General features: G+C 34.5%; 1 protein-coding gene across 5 annotated transcripts in view; it reads right to left on the bottom strand.

The window, feature by feature from the left end:
• The window catches only part of castor2 (cytosolic arginine sensor for mTORC1 subunit 2), a 42,000-nt gene that overhangs the window by 5,336 nt on the left and 14,029 nt on the right, over nt 1-22,635 (bottom strand). The window contains exons 2-7 of one of the 5 annotated variants that reach the window (XR_012405771.1): nt 22,524-22,594; nt 18,231-18,424; nt 8,713-8,845; nt 5,700-5,823; nt 1,534-2,520; nt 1,289-1,481 (exon numbers count right to left, since the gene is read on the bottom strand). Coding sequence is in view for 2 of the 5 variants with exons in the window: in NM_199780.2 (NP_956074.2) it covers nt 1,289-1,371; nt 2,410-2,520; nt 5,700-5,823; nt 8,713-8,845; nt 18,231-18,424; nt 22,524-22,594 (716 nt within the window). In the remaining 3 variants the exon portion in view is untranslated. 5 annotated transcript variants of the gene reach the window in all.

Below are 22,635 nucleotides of genomic sequence, written 5' to 3'. Positions count from 1 at the left end.
GCACAGTTTGACACCCCTGCGTTAACCTAACAAAAAATATACAGTAACACAGAAAGAATCTGGGTTTTGACAATAAACAGTTATGAGATTAGGATGGTTGGTTACCTGAGAGCTTTATAATGCATTATCATGGTCTCATTTCCAAAATAAGAGTCCCACATAAATGCTAAGTATTATAAAAGCTTAGATAAACGTAAAAATAAGGGGAAAATGATCTTTGCTGTAATCTCATTTACAGACTTGGCTAATCAAACAATGTCTGGGGTGTGCATATGAATGATCTCTTTTGGATTGTCAGAGTGGGCTTCTTGTTCTGGTTGGCCTCTTTTTGACTGGGATTTTGCACACGAGAACAAGGAAACAACGGTGTATATACAGTTGAAGTCAGAATTATTAGCCCCCTTCAAATTTTTTTCTTCTTTTTTTAATATTTTGCAAACGATGTTTAACAGAGCAAGAAAATTGTTCACACAGTATGTCTGATAATATTTTTTTTCTGAAGAAAGTCTTATTTCTTTTTTTCCGGCTAGATTAGATGCAGTTATTAATTTTTTAAACATCATTTTAGGGATAAAATGATTAGCCCCTTTAAGCTATATTTTTTTCTCGATAATCTACAAAACAAACCATCGTTATACAATAACTTGCCTAATTACCCTAACCTGCCTAGTTAACCTAATTAACCTAGTTAAGTCTTTAAATGTCACTTTAAGCTGTATAGAAGTGTCTTGAAAAATATCTAGTCAAATATTATTTACTGTCATCATGGCAAAGATAAAATAAATCAGTTATTAGAGATGAGTTATTAAAACTATTATGTTTACAAATGTGTTGAAATAATTTTCTCTCCGTTAAACAGAAATTGAGGAAAAAATAAACAAGCGGTCTGATAATTCAAGTGGGCTAATAATTCTGACTTCAACTGCTATCAGTCATTTCCATGTACTGAACTCTTAAACAGCTATGCCTACAAACCACGAGTCTTATGATCTGCTACACCTTCAACTTCAAGCTATACCAGAAAACTAAATTTAAGTGCCACCATGGTTAGTCCTGATTATGGTTTAGTTTTTTATTATTTTTTTAACAGCATAATTGTTCATATACAGTACTCAACAGATTACAAAAGAAAATATAGCAAGAAAAAAGGTCCATGGTTTAGCTTTTAATCACTTTGCTTATGTGTTCTGGGTTCTAGTTCTGGACCTAAAGAAACAACCCCGAACTCTACTTCCAAGAAAGTGCTTGGGATTTTCATCGTCATATTAACAGCTCAGGCTGAACTCACCGAACCCTAATGGTTGTCCTCCGATGCGGACCATTTTCCAAAGCTCTCCTGATGCGCTGGTGAAGAGGACGTTGTTTGGAAACCTGACAAATAAAAGAACAACATGTAAATCACATGCACTGATAACAAAACAACAGACTTAAAAATGTAAGTCTAATGAAACAATCCACAAAGGTTAAGGTTAATCACTCCACTTCATGACAACCCATCATGGTTTACTGACTGTAATGTTGTTCTAAATCCACCAAACTGTCATGCATCTTCAATAAACATATTTTTTTATTGAAACTAAATATTCTCACCTGCCCCTGAAACCAGGATATCATAACTGAGGGGCCATTTTAATCCCATAGGAGGGGCACTAGACCTAGTGACTGATTTTGATCCCTCTTGTTCCTTTCATTTAGGCTATTTGTTCACTTATTTACTACTACTTTGCATTACTGCCTAAGTTACTGGCAGTAATAAATTTATAAGGCAGTAATAAATTTATAGTAATAATAATATGCACAGTTTTGCTTTTATTGAAAACACAGTGTTTACATGTCTGTACTGCACTTCAATTATGCGACTAAAATAGGCATACTCCACATGTCTCAACTTCATTTCTGTTTAGTACGATTATGACTTTAGTAGGATTAAGGTAATTAAAATTGTTGTTTACATGGTAGACTCTTAATCAGAGTGCTGTCTTAATTGTACACCAACTAAAATACTGGCATCGATGTAAATGTACTGAGTCTGTAGTCTTCTCAAAAACACAGCGTAAAGGACAAGGAACATTTTGTTTTCAACGTTTATGCAAAACGACTGTGATACAAATTTTAACGCTAAAATAGCCTAGCTTTAAATATACCCTAATTGAAATGTGGTACAGGTGGCTGGAGGAAATGAGTTGGAAAACAGTATCGTGGCTGACGTCAAACAGGAAAGCCATTTGTGCAATTTAGCTAGTTATTATAATTTGATGAGAGATTAAAAACAACCCTTTACCCCTCTATAATAACATACGCTGATGAATCACACACACAAACAACAGCAGGGGTGTGTATTGGGAAAGTAAATGGGGTTAATTGTGTCTTCATGTTGACGTTAATAGCGTGTTGGTCGGGTGGTCTAACCTCCGGGTTGTCTGCTCATCCATAACTAGCGAGATGTAGCCCTCGATCAGCGAGAAGGAGAAGAAGCGGATGTGTCCGGAATCCTCACTCTGCCCTGCGGCCTCTTTTGCTCTGTAATGAAGCACAGCAGGGATTCTTATTACACAAGCTTCATTAGAGCTCCACTCGGCTGACACTTTAGCAAGAAACTGTGAAAAAGGGAGGAGTAGGAGAAGAGTATGATCTTTAATAGTTGGCCTGATGCCTCTGTGTGAGCAGTAAACAAGATTAGCAGGAAGGAGAACCAGGGTTCTCATTCCAAGCCAAATGTCAGATTCCCCGACTAAAAACCTGCATCTCCATGACCTATAAAACAAAAAAAAATGAATAACAGGCAGTTGTTTTGTTGAGCAGTCCCTCTGGAATTTTGTGATTCTACGATCCCTGAATTAAAAACAAAAATCAAGCAAATGTAACCCTAAAACACTTGCTTTTTATAGGCACAGATTTCCTGCAGAAGCCTAGAGAAATGTTCAACATATGTTTCAATTATTTCCGCAGCATCTGCATTGCTTTATATTAAACATCATTATATTTGCGTATCAGGGGCCTCATGTTTCAACGCTGCGTACACACAAAAACTTTGCGTACGCCAGATTTCACGCTCAGAATCGCTCACGTTTGGATTTACTAACAATGAACTGAACGTGGGAATGTGCGCAGCTCCACGGCAGCTTTCTGGCAGGCGTACGCACATTTTTTGTGCGTGTCTGTTTTATTTCCATTGGCGACTCCTAAAGGCAGTTGTGTTAAATTCCTCTCTACAAAGTGTCTGAGCCCTGCAATGGCAGCTGTATGAGACGGGTTCATCTAGCAGGTATACAAGGTTTCCATACCATACAGTTGACCAGCTAAACATTAAAGCGCAATTTGCAGCGGTCGCCTGTTTTCCCAATGTAATCTGAGCTATCTACTGCACGCACATTGCTATAAATACACTATCTGAAGATGAATTTGCATGGGTGAATCAGAAACATTTCCATTCAATAAATGTGCAAATAAAATATGATGCACACACTTATTAATGATTCCTACTTGTCTTTCTCTTGATAAATAGTTGGCAAAATCTGATATGTAGCGGGGGCAAAAAGAAGAAAGAGTTCTTCAGATGCTGGATTCGAACCGAGTTCACGCTCGAACGTGTCAAAACATGTTGACATGCGTTTTTCGAGCTGCGCCACAAGTCTGATGAGAGTATTGCAAAATTTTACACCTATAAACCACACTATTTCTTTTTTAATTCACTCAGTGCGATGTTCAGACCCAACTGTGTTAACCGCATCAGCTAAACTCTCCCACTCTATTCTTTTCTTTTGTTGTTAATTCCGGAGAACAAACTTGGAAATAACACCGCTTTTCTCCGGTCTACCTCTGAAAGGAGCACCTACAATTCACATTCTGTTCAAAGTTTCTCTTCTTGCTTGCTTTTGCCATTGCTTTTTCGTTGGGTTTTGGCAAAGTAGAGTCATTTGCATATTCATAAGGGGGAGGAGGCAGGGAGGGGTTTTGTGCTCGTGCATGTTGCGCTCAGTTTCACGTTCATTCAGATGTACAAAAGAATATGCGTGAGATTCGGCGTACGCAGTGTTTCATACATCTGAATTTTTTTCTGCGTACGCACATTTACAACTTTGTGCGTACGCAATGTTTTAGTATGATTTCCACGCAAGTCTTAGTACATGAGGCCCCAGGTGTGGGATATCTGATTTATACACTAACACTGACCTCTCAAAAAATGTAACTACACATCGTAACGACGCATAGTACAAGCTCTGTGATTATTCTGCTTTGTATCGCTGATGAGTGTGGGCGGGACCGAGAGACACACAAACCCGTTGTAGCAAGTGTTTACAAACGTCCTGTAAGGACCTCCAGGGGTATGTTCTTCGTATGTCTTTTAATCTTGATAACTGATCTCTGGCTAATTTGGTTTGTCAAACAATATAGTGAATCAGATTAAAATGTCTGAATGAACTGATCTGAGATCGCTGTGCATGTTGTGAAGGACAGATCTATCGATCCTTAAAATCATGATCAGCAATGCAACAATAGGCTTACGACACAGCAGACTATCTACTATCAAAAGAGAGAAACAACAGATAAAACTGCAGGTTGTGCAAGGATTGTAGGGCTAAATAGATGATACATAACTGCTGATATAAACCTGAGGTTTTAGTCTTCTGAGGCTGTCAGCACACCGGATGCGCTGCTCAGCGCAGCGCAAATGACACTTTAAAAGTAACACAAGGACGCACACGTTTGCATGTCATTCAAAATGAAACTATTCAGATGGCGCTCTGTGGCGGTGTCCTGGGTGGGCCGAACCAGTGCTCAATAAGAATGAGGAAATCACAAATATGCTGTTTCGGAATAATATCAGGACTCGGGAGCGCTATATTGTTAGACCGCCCGCTTCCATTTAAATTGCACATACTCCCATTCAAATTAGAGTTATCAACAGCTAACACATTTTATATGGAAATTTATTCCCATGCTGAAATCTGGACGCATCCCGGGGTACAGACGTGGAAATGCAGACCTCTTCTGCGGTCACACGGGACTTTTTTTTACCCCATAGACTTCCATTCAAACGAATGTGGCAGACTGGAAATGCAAGTTTTGCAATTCACTATGCTATTTTGCAAGAACAAACTCTAATGTGACCATGGCTTTATACAGCGGTCACAACCCTGTTCCTGGAGATCTACCTTCCTGCAGAATTCAGCTCCAACCCAAATCAAACACACCTGAACCATTTAAGTAAGACCTGAAGCAGCACTTGATAACTACAGACACGTTTGATTGCTCAAGGTTGCGACTGAATTCTGCAGGAAGGTAGCTCTCCAGAAACAGGACTGGGTGACCCCTGATCTAATAAATTAGGTCACAGCACCAAACTTGTGGTGGTAGTGATTTACATTGGATAAATGGGAAGTAATCTCTAAAATGATTAAACCTCTACATTATAATATTGTTGATATTTCGAGGCTTAAAATAGGAAATTTCCTGACTTTCAATGTCTGTTAAATCTCTTTTAAAATTCCATGATATTCCATGAGTTCCATGACCTGTGGGAATCCAGAAACACACATTGCTGATCTTGTTTCCAGTGTTTTTTCTCCTGTATTGGTGTAATGCATTCCCTACAGCGAGCTGAGTGTATTATTATCATCATCATCATCATCGTCTAATAGATCTGGCAGATGGCTCTCGGTTATTGGCATATGTGAGGCCCGGTGCTGAACTCTTACCCGCCCGAGTAGAACATGACGTCCATGAGCAGCGTGGCCACCGAGGGCAGCGTGTCGGGGTCCAGGCTGGTAACGCAGAACATGTTACTGGGGCTGGAGAGAGGGTGAATGATTGGTCGAGGAACTGTGGAAAAAAACAAGAAGAGAATTCGCACATTTTTTTTAATTGAACACATACTTAAGTGAACAATTAATCTATGCAAGTTAATGAACAAAAAAATGTTTTGTTAATCTTGAATAAAATTCTGATCATTTGCTTTAGCTTTTGGAGTGGTGATCTTTCTTTGTCAGCTTTACTCGTGGTATTTTTAAGCATGCCCCTTATAGTTTGCTATGAGTGAATGAGCCACAAAAAAGCCCCGTCACCTACTCGATGTTCGGTTTCTGTTGGAAGTGCTTCAATATACTGAAATTAAACTTTCAGCAACTTCTGGTTCACTCTGCATCTCAGAGATTCTTCAACTTATTTTGAGCAAAAGGCCTGTGGTGTCTACAATAGAAATCCTTTCACTATGTTTTAAACCCAAAACACAAATTCACAAACTTTTAATACATTTTCGACTGAAATAATGTGGGAAAAGTTGAACAAAAATTGAGTTTATGCATTCAGAATCGATACAAGAATTGACTTTTTACATTAAAATATCAATATCTACTGATACCGAAACCCGGTCCGTTACTTCTATGATACATAAAAAATAAAGAAGAGCGAAGAAACAGATCCAGGATGTTTTATTTAATTTACCTTATTTTACCATTCAACAACTCTGTTAACAAACAGATCATTTCTGTCAGGTAGCTTGAACAACCAGTAATAAACAACATAAAATCTTCGCTTTTGGACTTTAGTGCAACAGTAAATATATCTAAAAAATCTAATATAAATATGAATTCACTTAACTTACATATACCTAACTTAAAATACATATACATATACATACATATATTCAAGTCCTGATCTGCAGGTTCGATTCCAATCAAATCTGAAATCATATGATCGGACTTGATTTCCAAACACGCGATTCAATCTAGACATCTCTAGTTAATTGACAATGCGTGATTAATTCATGCATCATCAAGTTTTCAGCTGACTTTTTTGCCATTTCCATGCAGAATTTTGTTTAAAAAAATAAAATAAAAAACATCCTGCAGTTTTAAGCAGAATGACTATTATTATATATATATATATATATATATATATATATATATATATATATATATATATATATATATATATATATATATAAATACAACATTTACTGCAAATAACTCATAAACATTTGCATTAATTAATAACATTATGGAAATTAATATAAAACCAGAATAAATGGATAGACTTAACAACTGGCTAAAAAAATCTGTGGATATCTTTGCGAGCAGATTCCATGTGATACTATAATGGTGGACAACACTGTGCTTGTTCAACTCAAATAATAAAATATAAATACAACATTAACAAAATTACATTCAAGGGTCAGCAAAACAAATAAAAACCCATTACTATGCATATCAGACTAAATATATCAGGGTACATATAATATTAGCAGGTTATACACACACATACACAGTTAAAGTCAGTATTATTAGCCCCTTTAAGCTATATATTTATATATTTTTTCGATTGTCTACAGAACAAACCATTTTTATAGAACAATTGCTTAATTACCCTAACCTGCCTAGTTACCCTAATTAACCTAGTTAAGCCTTTAAAAGTCTCTTATAAACACAAAACTATAAAATGATAAGTTTATTCGGGTGATTTATAAAAGCAACAACAGCTAAACGATGCTAAAACAACAGTTTGATGTCCAACTTCTTATTTTGATGGAAGTTTGTGAAATGTCTTTTGAATAACTTGCACTGATGAATTATAGTAAAATACAGAACACAGCAGTAATTACAGAAACTATTAGAGGTCTACGTCTGTGCAACACGTTTAAAGGGCAGATCAATAAATGAGTCACACTACAGCTGATGCCTAACCACACCAAACACATTTAGCAGGTGCTTTTCTATTTAAATAAATAAATAAATATGTCACTGTAAAGCAAAATTATTTTATATTGCAATATATATTGCAATATGAATACAATTTCACCAGATAACATGATATCTCTATTGGGTAGAATTAATAATGTTAGATCAATTGTGATGATTCTGCAGTGGGAGTGCATCTTCATAAAATCTAATAAACTATACACTTTTTGGGGTTTCCCGACACATTTTCAATGTGGTCTGTACTATTTGCATTTCGTTTCTGTATTTGTATGTGTTATGAGTAATTTCATGCACAATCTATAAAAGTAATCAAGAAAAAGATACAATTGAAATAAAGTGTGTAATCGTTTCCCCGAGTCTAACAGTATTCCAGTACAGTAACTGAATGATGAAAATAAATATTATTCAATAATGTTAATCATTGTTAAGTCACGAATGGTACAATTTCTTATGCCTGAATGCTTTTAGGGTCATTTAACAATCACATGCATCAAAACAAATTGCGATTTTGATGCTAAAACAATATATTTTGTGCAGCCCTACCCTGAATCATGTTTTATGGACCAATGAGGGAAAAAAAACCTTTTCAAAATATTCTCAAAATGCACCAGAGAAAAGAAAAAAAAAGTCTTTTTTTTAATGAAATGTGCGAGTAAATAAATAGAGTTGCATTTTTGAGTTCCTTTATTGGTGTGTTCAGGCTATATGAATTTGGTTTGATGAAAGCAAACTCTGGTTCAATCATTTCTGGTGTAAATACTGCCCTCCAAACAAACTCTGGAGCAGTTTTGATTGAAATATGAACAAAGGACAGACCAATGAAACATGATCATATATGTGCACATACCATATAACGGGCTTGATCATTCAAGCTCATTTCCAATATTGTTTTATATTTGAAGTAAGGTCTAAATATATGCCATTAGCTTTGTATCTTTAGATTCAGGCATAAGAATGACAGTTTGAATAATAAGTGAATGCTAAAATCCGAAATAAATTAACCGGTTTTGCTTACCCAGTTTAGGCTTGACGAAACCATTGGTGACTCCGGTGCTATTGGCGGCGACCGCTTCTCCATTGACGACCCTTAGCAGAGTGAATTCTGAAGACAGCGTGTGCATGACCATAGGCAGATCTCGCTCTCGAACCTACAAACACAAATCACCAGTGTTGGTCACATTACTTAAAAAAAGTAATTGGTTACAGGTATGTCTTACAAATACTAACCGAGTTACAGCATACTAGAAGTAACTAATCGAAGGAAGAGAAAAGAACTACAGTGTTACTTTTAAAAAGATATTTGTCGAAAACAATTGGATGCCCAAATATTAAATGTTAAATGAATGACATATAAGCTTAATAAATGTATGCATGTATGTATTATTACAAAAACATTGTACACAACTCTGTGTATACTTAGTGAGACACTAAGAAAGACAAATACTAAATTTAATTTATTATTATAGTAAACCAAAAAACTTAATAGATGATTTAGACTTTTAAATATTCATTGCACAAACCACAATTGGTCAGCAAATTATAAAAACCTAGTGCAACCGAGACTGTGTGAAAACTCTGCCTCTGGTTGGGGAATAATGGAAATTTACTCTACCTAAGCCAATCATCATAGGTTATGTGGCTGTACCACTCCTACACTCAAAAAGTTTGAAATTTGAAATGAGCTGAAACAACACAGTTCTTGAGATTTCATTTAAACAACTTAATTGTTTTATGTAGAGGCCACTTAAATTGGTTAACTTTTAAGTTAGCTTAATCGATTTGTGTCAGGACAACATGAATGGGACAGCATTGATGCATTAATAACAATCAGCAGTCCAACCACATTGTAAAATCTCTGAACCGCTATTTTGATCATTCTTAAAATGTCTCAGCCAAAGTCTGTCATCAAACTACTTCAGAATTATTAGCTCCGGAACTGTCTTAAGTATCTGCACTCCCAAAGAGCATCTACACCTTCAAATTGTGTTTTGTTTCCATCTTTAGATGCAAATAATTTATTATCCAGGACAAAAAGGCCCACATCGGTCGGTTTCTCCAACCGCAGCAATTCCATTTTTATGTTGGCTTGAGAAAGCCAACATACTGTTATGCTACTCTGTCCTTGAAAACAAACATATCTCCTCCTAGGCCGTTCATGCCACAAGGCCCAAATGTGGTCAAAATTTGCCTTCTGCATTCAAGATTGTTGCTATATCTCCTCATGCCTATAAGACTTATTGTTTTTTTAATAAAAAAATGTTAAATTTTTAATTTTTATAACCAGGGCATATAAAAAACAATTATACAAGCCCCAAATTTGGCCAAAAGCTGTATTTAGATGCGTTAGATTTTGTTGATATATCTTTAAGGTTTATTAAACTTATAGTTTTTCATTAAATAATTTTTAAGCATTATTTTTCTCAAAATATGGCAAGCCATTTTTGACAAACTCCATATTTTTTACTGATATGGCAAGCCACTTTTGCATGAATCACTTTCACACTTTTTAAGCGTTGTATTTTCAAAAATATACGGCAAGCCATTTTTACATAATGTTCATTCCCTTAGTCCCTTTATTAATCAGGGGTCACCACAACGGAATGAACCACCAACTTATCCAGCATTTGTTTTACACAGCGAATGCCCTTCCAGCTGCAACCCAACACGAGGAATACATAATGTTCAAGTCCAGATTTTGACACTCATAAAGACTGTCTTAGAAACATCGGGGTTGATTAAGATCACTCATATTGCCAAGAAGCTTTGATGTATCATCACTAACCTGTCAAATGGCCCCATAGCAATAAAACAGTATAACCTAGCAACCATTTAAAAATAGCAATATCTCTACTTCAGAACATCGTAGGGACCTGGGCATTGGCTTGTTTGACTCGTGCTAGCAAATGGGACTTCCTGTGTACTATGCATGGTAACAATGATAATGGAAGCCAAGTGCTAATAACGATTAGCTACATGCTATGAATGATTATCTAAATGCAATAACATATGCTAGAAATGCCTACTAAGTATTAGCATTTGATCAAACATGTACACGAGCATTGCCATTTAGGAACTGCTTAGCAACCACCTAACAATGCCATAAACGTTTTAGCAACTGCCTAGCAACCACTTAGCAACCGCCGCCGTGCTTTCTGCCAACTGCCATTCCCAGTCCTAGCGCAGTAACGTTGGCTTTCTCAAGCCAACATCAAAGTTTATCAATCAACTTTAGGTTCTAGTTCTTTTTGATATTCGGTGCCAGTTTATCAGTAAGTGATCATTTTTCCCTCTCACTCATTGGATGGAAACAATGCTTTATTCGTAAACGTTTTATGCGATATTCCAGTTTTGCACATAAGCCTAATTTGCATCCTTAGTAGCAAAGCTTCAAGATTAACAGCATTGTAATGGGGTAAACAGCAATTTGTTTGACTACTCATTACTGAAAAAATAATTCCATTAATTACTTTTATTTAAGATGCTGTTACTCCCATCACTGCAAATCCCACACAAAAGAATGACAAGATCCTTTTCATTTAGCAAATCTAAATGTCTACCAAGGAAATCTGATTAGCTCAGGACTCCGAAGTAATAAATAATGGTAAATCTCATGTTGTACTGTAGTATCTGAAGCAGAGATGACAAATACCAGGCAAAGCGATGATGAAACTGAACTTGATTCTTAATTCCTATGACCATTGTTGTAGAAGTGCATGGGGGAAAATAGGGCTGATATTAATTATGGTATACCATCTACATTGATTGATTAATTGATTTTTGGTGTGGTAAAACCTAATCTATTTATTGTCATAATTTTCAAATTTCTATATTAAACATCAAGATTTTTTTCTGACAGAGGCAATCAGATGTTACAACTTAGAAAAACAGTATCTCATCTATAGTAGCACAAACAATGCTTAAATTTAGACTACGAATCTGCCATTTTCTTCATTAACCAAAATCAGCTGACTCAAACACATCACAAATGAACATTCATTAGCATTTCAAACACCATTACCAAACCCAGACTACATTAAACTGAACACAATACATAATGATGTCTTGAGTAAAAACTCAGTGTTCCAGGGGGGCCCTGATAACCCCTAAATGTGCAAAACAACAATAACTGCATTTCAAGGTTAAGTATCCATGAATACACAGCTTCCTTGGACTACTTTACGAGCTTATTAAAGCTAAAGAATTGAGACCGTTTTAAGGATACCCATTTGGTATGACCTCATGGGAAAACTGAATATAGTTCAACTACAGTAAACATTTTATGCAGATTCAACAACATTTCAGCTGGGCAATACATTGAGCGTCGCAGTATATAATTAGATTTTTGTGGCAAATGATGCAATGTGCATTCAATTTCAGCTATTAGGTTTAAGTAGTTACAGTATCTCTAATTTAAAATAATTTCATTTCTGTGAATCGGAGTCTTGATGTTACACTTTTTCTTCATGTTTTTAAATTATGCATGGATAAAAGACAAGATGTCCCATTTTGGTGTCTGCAAAGTCATTTAAATATTCATTGAAAGCTTAGCGCATGCAAGTAAAGCATAACTGTAGGGTTTCAAATAACTTGTGTGAAAATAAAGATGAAAATGTTGCATTGTGATTCAGTGTAACAAATATTTTCATGTAAAAATAAAACTTATTTTGGCCCTTTGTTCAACATCTATATATATAAAAAAGTGACGATAGTCCAATAATAATATTTAATTAAAGAATTTGTGCTGTCAAACGGGAAAATTCCATTGTAATCTAGCACTGGGAAAAATGAAAATTAAGTAAAAATGAAACTACACACACAGTAAAAAAAAAAAAAAAAAAACTATTTTATATAGTTATGCAATAAATAAATTATAAATCAAATTAACATTAACCAGTCCTCAGGTGAAATTAATTACCTTTCAAACATTTCCCATTTGGTGTTTAACAGAGCAAGGAATTTTTATATCGTATTTTCAATTATATTTTTACTTCTGGAGAAAGTCTTATTTATTTTAGTTTGCTAGATATATACAGTTAAAGTCAGAATTATAAGCCCTCCTTTGACTTTTTTCATTTTTATATATTTCCCAAATTATGTTTAACAGAGCAAGAAAATTTTCACAGTATTTCCTATAATATTATTTCTTCTGGAGAAAGTCTTATTGTTTTATTTCGACTAGAATAAAAGCAGCTTTTTTTAGTTTTTAAACACCATTTTAAGGTCAATCGTATTAGCACATTTAGGCTATATTTTTTTCCATAGTCTATGGAAGAAACTATTGTTATACAATAATTTGCCTAATTACACTAACCTGCCTAGTTTACCTGCCTCATTACACTAATCTGTCTATAGTTGGGGGGAGGGGGATTGTGAAATTAACACATTCATGTTAATTTCACAATAAAGGACAATAACTTTGTTTTCAACTGTGCGGTGTATATAAAATATAAAAATTACATAATTAGATAAACAGATAATTAAATAATTATACATACGGTACATACATACGGTACATACATGCATACATGTACACTAAGTAACATTGGTCATGTAACTAAAATGATGGCTAAACATTTATGTTAATAAAAATAATAATATTATATAATATTTTTACCCATAATTGTGTGTGTGTGTATATATATATATATATATATATATATATATATATATATATATATATATATATATATATATATATTTTTTTTTTTATTAGCCCTCCTCTAAACTTAACTTTCAATTATTTACCAAGTTTTGTTTTATAGAGAGAAGATATTTTTAACATGATGACCAAACATTTGATGGAAACCATTTATATTAATGAAAATAATAATATTATATATTATTACAATTAAAAAAAAACTTATTTATAAATTTATTTATTTAAAAAAATTTATTTAGATATAGTTTGTTTATAGTTATTAGCCCTCTTCAAATGAATACTCCAATTGTTTCTCAAGTTCTGTTTAATGTAGATTAATTATTTTCAACACGAACAAATTACATGTATATCAATAAAAATAATAATAACATTATAATATAATATCAATAATAATATTATTACAAGAAGACAACAACATCCAATACTGAAAATGGTCAAAAAGCTGAATTACAATGCCAAACTTCTAAATACAATACAATGTTAAACAATGTCAAACTTCTACACTCTTGCATAAAAGGAAGTTTTTCCCAGGGTTGTAAAATCTCTATATTCATGTAATTATTTATACACTAAATAGCATTGTATTAACAGAAATGCTGGCTAAACATAAAAATAAATAAATAATAAAACTACAACAACAACATCTAATATTAAAAATAGTCAAAAGGCTCATATATAAAACGTCAAAGATCACTCTTACATAAAGAAATTTTTCCCAGGGCTATAAAATCCATTAACATCTCCTGTGGAAGACAATATTCTCATTCTTTATTTTTTTTAGTAACCCAAAAAAAAAAAGGAGGCATCTGTGTGCTCTAGGCCTAATGGGCCGGATACAGACGGGCATTTCATAACTGCTCTTAAAGATTTGAGTAAGCAAGCCAAGGCTGAGGATGAGAAGGAAACAGCACAGGAGGCCGGTCATCTTCCCTCTTTCTAGAAAACACTGTGATTATTTCTCTGGCTGAGATCAGCTGCTGTGAAACGCAAACTTTCTGGTAAATTCCAGCAAGCGGCTGCTGATCCTTTATCCTCTTTACATAACTACCCCCAGATTACCATCGCTCCCACATTTCTTGTTGGTTTCATAAACAGGCAGTGGTGAACGTGCAGCCTCTGATATACCGGACGTGTTCACAAACACACTGGACATGCTGAGATGACAGCAGCTTTTTGTGGTATTGGTTGATGGGTTGTGTTAAGGAAAAGAGAAGTGATGACTTCAGTTACTGTATGTCTACAGTGTGTTTTCGTTTACCCGTGTTAACACAATAAGGACACACAGTTGATGTCAGAATGATTATTATTTTTTCTGTTTTAAATATTTCCATGTTTCTGTAGATTTCATCAAGTCAAATTTAAGACTTTTTAAGAGCATTTTGAATAATTTTAGATTTATACAAGGCTAAACACTAATGATTATTTTCTAATGATCCTAGTTGGGCCAATAGATTTTTCTTTTTGCTTGCCACAAAAAAGTAATGGTAACACTTTATAATAACTACACACTATGAACCATTTATTAAGCATTGGCAAATAGTGAATTCATTATCCGTTAAGCATTAACTCTACATTAATAAACGTTAGTAAGCAGTTTATAACTGCAGCAACAAATGCTCTATTCTTGACTTACAACCACATTTAAAATGTGCTTAATAATTGTATTTTCATACTTAGTAAATGATTTATTTGTCATTACTAAATTAAGTATCGCATTATTTACAAACCAGTTGTATTTAAGAGTAGTTGGGGGTTTTTTGGATCATTCCGAACGAGTTAGTAAATGATTAATAAACTATTGAAATTAAGGTTGATATGTCTTATTATTCAGGCATATATTAATGGTTACTATGTATGTTAATAAATGCTTTATTAACTCAACTTCACCTAGTTTTGTGACCTAATATAAAGTGAGGACTATTCATGCTTTATAAATCCTTTATAAATGACAAATAAAGGCTCAGTTCAATTCTAAACAGGAAAAATGACATTATTCATTCCTGTTCAATTAAAGATACACAAATGAAACTGTACTTCAAATAAAAAAATAAATCTTTGCAACCTGATCTAAAATAAAATCACTGTAGAGTTTAAACATTACAATTTATTACATTGTTTAATTATTATATTGTTGTTTTATCTAGTTTTATTGTATTTTGACACTCCTGTTATTCAGCATTGTTTAAACTTTACAGTAGTTTTACATTTTAGAAAAGATTGCAAAGATTATAGTTCATTTGATTGAGCCTTTATTTGTCATTTATAAGGGATTTATAAAGCATGAACAGTCCTCACTTTAAATTAGGTCACAAAACTGCATGAAGTTGAGTTAATAAAGCATTTATTAACATATTAGTTGACTATTAGTATATGCCTGAATAATAAGACATATAAACGTTGATTTCAATAGTTTATTAATCATTTACTAACTCATTCTGAATGATCCTAAAAACCTTCAACTACTCTTAAATACAACCGGTTTGTAAATGATGCAATACTTAATTTAGTAATAAAAAAATTAATAATTTACTAAGTATGAAAATACAATTATTAAGCACATTTTAAATGTGGTTGTAAGTCAAGAATAGAGCATTTGTAGCTGCAGTTATAAACTGCTTACTAACGTTTATTAATGTAGAGTTAATGCTTAACGGATAATGAATTCACTATTTGCCAATGCTTAATAAATGATTTATAGTGTGTAGTTATTATAAAGTGTTACCGACAAGGGAGCAATTTACACAACTATAACAGCAACAATGAATAGTGCTAAGTGCTATATTTTTTTCTAAATCTGTAGAAGTGAGAGCAGATAAGAAGGGGTGCAGCCAGAAATCGCTTTGTAAGCAAATATCAGAGATTTGAATTTGATGCGAGCAGCAACTGGCAGCCAGTGCAAACGACTGAGTAGCGGAGTGACATGTGCTCTTTTATATTCATTAAAGACCACTCGTGCTGCTGCGTTCTGAAGCATCTGAAGAGGTTTGATAGAGCTAGCTGGGAGCCCAGCTAGTAGGAAGTTGCAATAGTCAATTACATAAATAATCAAACAAATATGTATTTGTTTTTTTTGGGGGGCAAATTGATTAAGTATAAGTCCTTATAAGTTTCATGCATAATTAAGTATAAGTTTCACGCCTATTTAAAAATATTATGTCCACTCCCCGTACTTTTTGTATAAGTGGAGGATAAATGTAAAGCGAAAAGTTGCTCTATTGTTATCATGAGGAATTGTGTAATTGTTTTTAGTTTTCTTTTCCTGATTAGGGAATTTCATTTGGAGAAACTGCTGTAAAAATGTCTAACATCTATTGTAAATCATATCTCTTTGCAATAAATAACTTAAATATTTTTAAAAAATAATAATTTACTGAGATGGATTGCTAGAGATTGGATGGATGTCAACTTTGACAGAGGAAAATTAAGACCTGTTTAAAATGATTTATGACCTACAACACCATGTTTCAGTGAATTTAAGATTTTAAACCTTATCATTATTATTTTTTTTTATTTAAGACATAATAGGCTCTATTTTAACGATCTAGGCACAAAATCTAAACTGCAGTGCGCAAAAGCATTAAGGGTGTGTCTGCGGCACATGGTCTAACAATGTTGAGCTTATTCTCCTAATGATTTCTGGCTGTGTTTTGAGAATAAACCAGTCAGAGTCAAATCTCTTATTCCCTTTTAAGACTTAGTTGAATCACCTATGAGGCATTTGCTATTTACATGGCGGACTTTGTAAGTGGATGAACTGAATGCTTCACTAGCGACAAAATAGTTAAACAGAGCATCTGCAGCGAGGATAAAGAACGAACCTCCTCCAGTCAACCTCTTTACTTTCTCTTTCTCTTTTGTGGACAAGGAAACTGTGTACGGACAGACATCCATAAGCATACATACTTAATTTTGTTTGTTAAGCTCAAAGATCTATTTCAAAACTATTTTTAAATTCTGTCATAATTTCCAGCTAACTAATAAAAACATCAAGTGTGGTCAGTAAACAGAGTTATATCCAAACACATCCTATGCCCCATATGAACTTGAAGCTGTAATTGTTGCATCAACTAAGAGCTGAGATAAGGGTATGAATACATACACAATTTAAAGGGATAGTTTACCCAAAAAATGAAAATTCTGTCATCATGTACTTCCTCTCTGTCATCATGTACTATTCCCCTCAAAAGCTTAGTTCAAAACTTATTTGTGCTTCTTTAACTTCCATAGTAGAAAAGAAAATGACTGAAGTCAATGGGTATCAGCAACCAGCATTCTTCAAAACTTCTTCTTTTGTAAAATTAAGTTAATTTCATTTTTGGGTGAACGAAACAGTCAATACTTGTGTTTTTCCTTTTTAATACATTTACAAAGTTGACTCTTGGTTTATGGGGAGAAAATAGAAATTTGAAGCCAAATTTGGATTATTTTTACTTAAATGTATTATTTAACTGCCATTAAAAGTAATTTAAAGTGGATGAGCACAAAAGATTTTAACATTAACCTCTATTTAAATGGTGCTTACAAATAAATGTACATTTTCTTTAAGAGTTAGTGAGTGTCAAATGTTTAATGAATGATTGTTTATTCATTTAATGGTTTACCCAAAATGAAATTTTCCTCCATTTACTCAAGTGGTTCTTTTGTTAAAAACAAAATAAGATCTTCTAAATAATGTTGGAAAAAAAACTATGAAAATAAATGGTTGTTTTTTTTCCCCGCATTACTTTTGTTTAGTAAAAAAAAAAACTCAAATTGGTTTGGAACAAGTAAATAAATTTTAATTTTTGCGTGAACTACCCCTTTAAACCGTATATAAACCGTTTGAATACTATAAAGTTCATGCCTTGCTCTTAACAGCAATCAGTAACACTCACCAATATAAAATCCGTCTGATAGGTTGACAGCATGAACACAGAGATATTATGGTCTGCCAATGGAGCGATGACTGATTTAGCGATTTTGGTTACTCCGATTGGTTGAGAGCTGGTAGCGCTACCTCCCCCAGACACCACATTGAGAGCCAACCACGTTGCGTCGGCCACACTGAGATATTCAGACTCTGGCAGCTCTGAAACAGACAAACAGAAACACAAAATATATCAATGTCAAAAAACAAATACAACTTTTCTAAAACTACTCACAGGTTTTTGCCTCTACAGTGTTTCCTCGCTATAATGCAATTGACCTTTCGCGGCCTCGTAGTTTTGTTTTGTTGCAGTTTTTTTTTTTTTTTTTTTTACACTACATTGTGTTCTGCTCCTTGATTGGCAGTAGACCACTGTCAATCAATCTCCTCCATGTCTCATTTAAGGTACAGAATGCGTTCAGCTTGTCAAATGAAAATAAATCTTCGATCGCTAGCAGTGTGAGCTAAATAATTTAGATAATAATAGATAATTTAGAATAAATTATTTTATTTTCATTTGGTGTGCGACCACCTAAAGCAGGGATCACCAAACTTTTTAATAGAGGTCTGGTGTCCAGGCAGGTGTGTTGAGGCAAGTTGGAGCTAAACCCTGCAGAGCACCGGACCTCCAGGAACGGGATTGGTGACCACTAACCTAAAGGATGGAGTCTGCTTTTGCTTTGTAGATCAGTGACTGCAGAAAAAAAGAACATTACGATGGATGCCAACATTATCTATACAAAAGCTAAAAAGCTTTATGAACCTTTTGCTCACAGCGATGAATGTTTGTGCCTGACAACAGGTTTTGATGTTTGGTTTCATTATATAATGTTAGACTTATTTTTTATGAAGGTTTGTACTTTGAAAGTGTTTAAATGAAAGAGAAAAGTGTGAAAATGCTAATGCCTGTGTGAGAAAAGCTTATAAAGAGTGTAGTGAGGGGTTTTACAGCCTTAAAACATCTATAATAATTGTAAAACAAAAGCGGACTACTTTGTGAAATTTGCCTATCGAAAGTTATTTTTAGAACATAACTCCCAGGATAATCAAGGGACCACTGAACAAACTATATCTAACACACATTTGGTACTGAAAATTTATTTTGGGAACAAAACCTTTTTCTTTTAAAAATACTTTTAAACAGACAAAGTAATTTAATACTATACATTTTATTATCAATTTGGACCCTGGTGTTTATGAATCACTTATTATTTTTTTGTTTTTGTACAATCAATTTTAAAATTGATATAGGCATTTTAAAATTCTTTACATTTCGTTGACACTTCGGACACAATTTATTTATAAAGCACATGCAGGTGTCAACATACTTTTTGTAAAACGATATATAAAGCATACATATCAGTATTTTTATCATAGTATTACTGCATTTATTAAGGCTCATACATAATTGTCTTAATTTGGCCACAAACGTCTATGTGTTTCGGCAAACAAAATGATTTTTGGTGACAAATTCTTTTTAGAAACATATTTTCTTCTTCTCTTAAACTCAGACAAAACAGAATTATTACTTATTGGGCCTAAATCTTGCACACAGCAGATCTCGCAACTCAATTTACAATTAGAGGGATACAAAGTTAGTTTTAGCTCTACTATAAAAGATCTGGGTGTCATATTAGACAGCAATCTAACTTTTAAAAACCATATATCCCATGTCACAAAAACTGCCTTCTTTCATCTGAGAAATATCGCTAAATTACGAAATATGCTATCCATCTCAGATGCAGAAAAGCTAGTCCATGCTTTTATGACTTCGAGACTGGATTACTGTAATGCTCTATTTGCTGGCTGCCCAGCATCCTCTATTAACAAACTTCAATTAGTACAAAATGCAGCAGCCAGAGTTCTGACCAGGTCTAGAAAATATGATCATATAACCCCAATTTTATCCTCCTTACACTGGCTGCCTGTTAAGTTTCGTATTGAATTTAAAATATTACTTCTCACCTATAAAGCTCTAAATAATCTAGCTCCTGTTTATCTAACCAACCTTCTGTCTCGCTACAAACCAACTCGCTCTTTAAGATCTCAAAATTCAGGGCTTCTGGTAGTACCTAGAATAGCAAAATCAAGTAAAGGAGGTCGAGCCTTCTCTTTCATGGCTCCTACACTCTGGAATAGCCTTCCTGATAACGTCTGAGGCTCAGACACACTCTCCCAGTTCAAAACTAGATTAAAGACCTATCTGTTTAGTAAAGCATACACTCAATGCATCACCTAGCGGGTTCCACACATGCTTCTGCATCTTGCTTATATACACTATGAACAGCAGCTACGCTAATTATTCTCTTTATTCTCTATTTTCACCTGGGGATACTCATCCCGAGGTCCTCAGATTATGCGGAGTCACTGATTGGATCCAAGACCAGCGACGTGATGATCCCAAGGATTCCATATCCGGGACCAGGCCGTATCCTGAGCTGCTGCTGCGCTGATGGTCGTGGGGAGTGGAGAACATGAGTCTGATTCCAGCGACGCTCCAGGGACAGACGAGTCTTCGCTGAGGCCATCTTCCAGCCTAAACCACGGCGAATGAAGCTCTGCACAAGACTTTTGGCCAGCGGAGAAATTAAAATGGTCGTGCCCAACTGAGTCTGGTTCCCTCAAGGTTTTTTTCTTCACTCCCATCAGGTGAAGTTTATTTTCCCTCTCCGCTGTCGCCACTGCCTCGCATGGTTCAGGATTGGTAGAGCTACGCATCGATGAATTGGCTCTTCAGTGTTTGAACTCTCAGTAATGATTAAATCACACTGAACTGAACTTAAACACTAAAACCTGATCCACACTGTTCCAGTTACTATGACCATTTATGTGAAGCTGCTTTGACACAATCTACATTGTAAAAGCGCTATACAAATAAAGCTGAATTGAATTGAATTGAAAAAAATGCTTTTGAACATAAAAAAAACTCAACAATACACTGAGCAAATTGACTACCCTTTCATTATGTTCATGGCTATTATTGCCACATTGGCTTCCATTATAATGACATTTTTTTATTGCAAAGCCTTGACACAATATAATCACGCAGTCTTAATTGTTGCTGGTTTTCCCTCGAGGAACAAGGTAAAAATTAGCAATTTGTACCGTTCATCACTGCATCACTGTTCACAACTGCTATGAACAGTTGCAGTGCAAAAACAGCTTAATTTCTGGCATTTCTATGGAGAATACCTTTGCACACTTACCGTGATATGTTTGGGGAAATCAAAAAGCAGCTCAGCTCTCTGAATACAATACTCCATCAAATACTCCATTTTTTACTCCATAAAACATTAATGGCCAGAAACTTATTTTTGCACAGGCTTTTCTACAGGGTTAATGCTGCCAACTCATGATCAACAGTATAAATAGCAAATTTTTCCTCTTTCCAAAAGACTTTGCAATAAAAAAAAATTTGTTCTAATAAAAGTCAATGGGGCAAAGACAGCCACTAACATAATGAAAGGGTAGTACATTTGAACAATACACAAGGGTTAATGAAAAGAGGTTCAAAATACACCAATTTTGAATATCAAAAAAATATCAGTTTTCTTTCCTGTGTTGAAAAAGGAAGCTGGTGTGGGTGTAAAATTAGCAAAATAATTAATATTGTCATTTCACAGCCACGAACATGAATATTTCTCTATTTGATAACATTTGCTTGATGTTTCAATCAAAGTGCCTTTCTGATTTGGCAGAAATCTGTGCAGTTCAACAGAATTTATCAATGCATCTATTCTGTGTCCTGTCAAAATATAAAGGAGTTTTTACTAGTTTAACAGTACAAAAATATTAAAGAGATCTCAGTATTTTTAATGGGTTGCATGCAAAATGTGGTGTAAAATCAGGACGTAAAACCAAAAATATGAATGTGTTTTTTTGGTCCTCCAAATGAATTACAGCTAAAAGCTGCCAACAACACTACAAAACTTCTATGAACCTAAAATACCTGTACCTGTTGCGCAAACACACAGCCTCTGAGATCCCTGACCACAAACGGGTTTCACCTTGGCAACCAGTGTGTAATGACATAGATTCACTCAATCAACCACAAAACCAAACCCACTGACAGCTTAGCCTCTAGTAACCCATAATGGAAATGTGGGGGGAACCCGCTGATGGAGCAATATGTGGTCAAACATTGGCAGCGAGTCAAGCGGCGAGGAATTATAGAGAATCGGTGATACTTTACATTACTTAATCTTGCCTCGCTGCACTAAACCCAGTGCACTCTTAGTAAAAGAGTAACCATAAGGCCTACCTTTAAAGCCATCTTCATCCACGATGATGGTGTAATCCTCTGGCGTTTCAGTTAAACTAAAGAACTTGCATCTGGAGAAAAAGAGAGAGAAAAAAAGAGAGTTTTGAGTTCC

Source organism: Danio rerio, chromosome 5 (genome assembly GCF_049306965.1).
Source record: "Danio rerio strain Tuebingen ecotype United States chromosome 5, GRCz12tu, whole genome shotgun sequence".
In the NCBI taxonomy this organism is placed as follows: domain Eukaryota; kingdom Metazoa; phylum Chordata; class Actinopteri; order Cypriniformes; family Danionidae; genus Danio; species Danio rerio.
The sequence above is the reverse complement of the archived record's forward strand: the minus strand, read 5'-3'. Positions and strand labels throughout refer to the sequence as shown.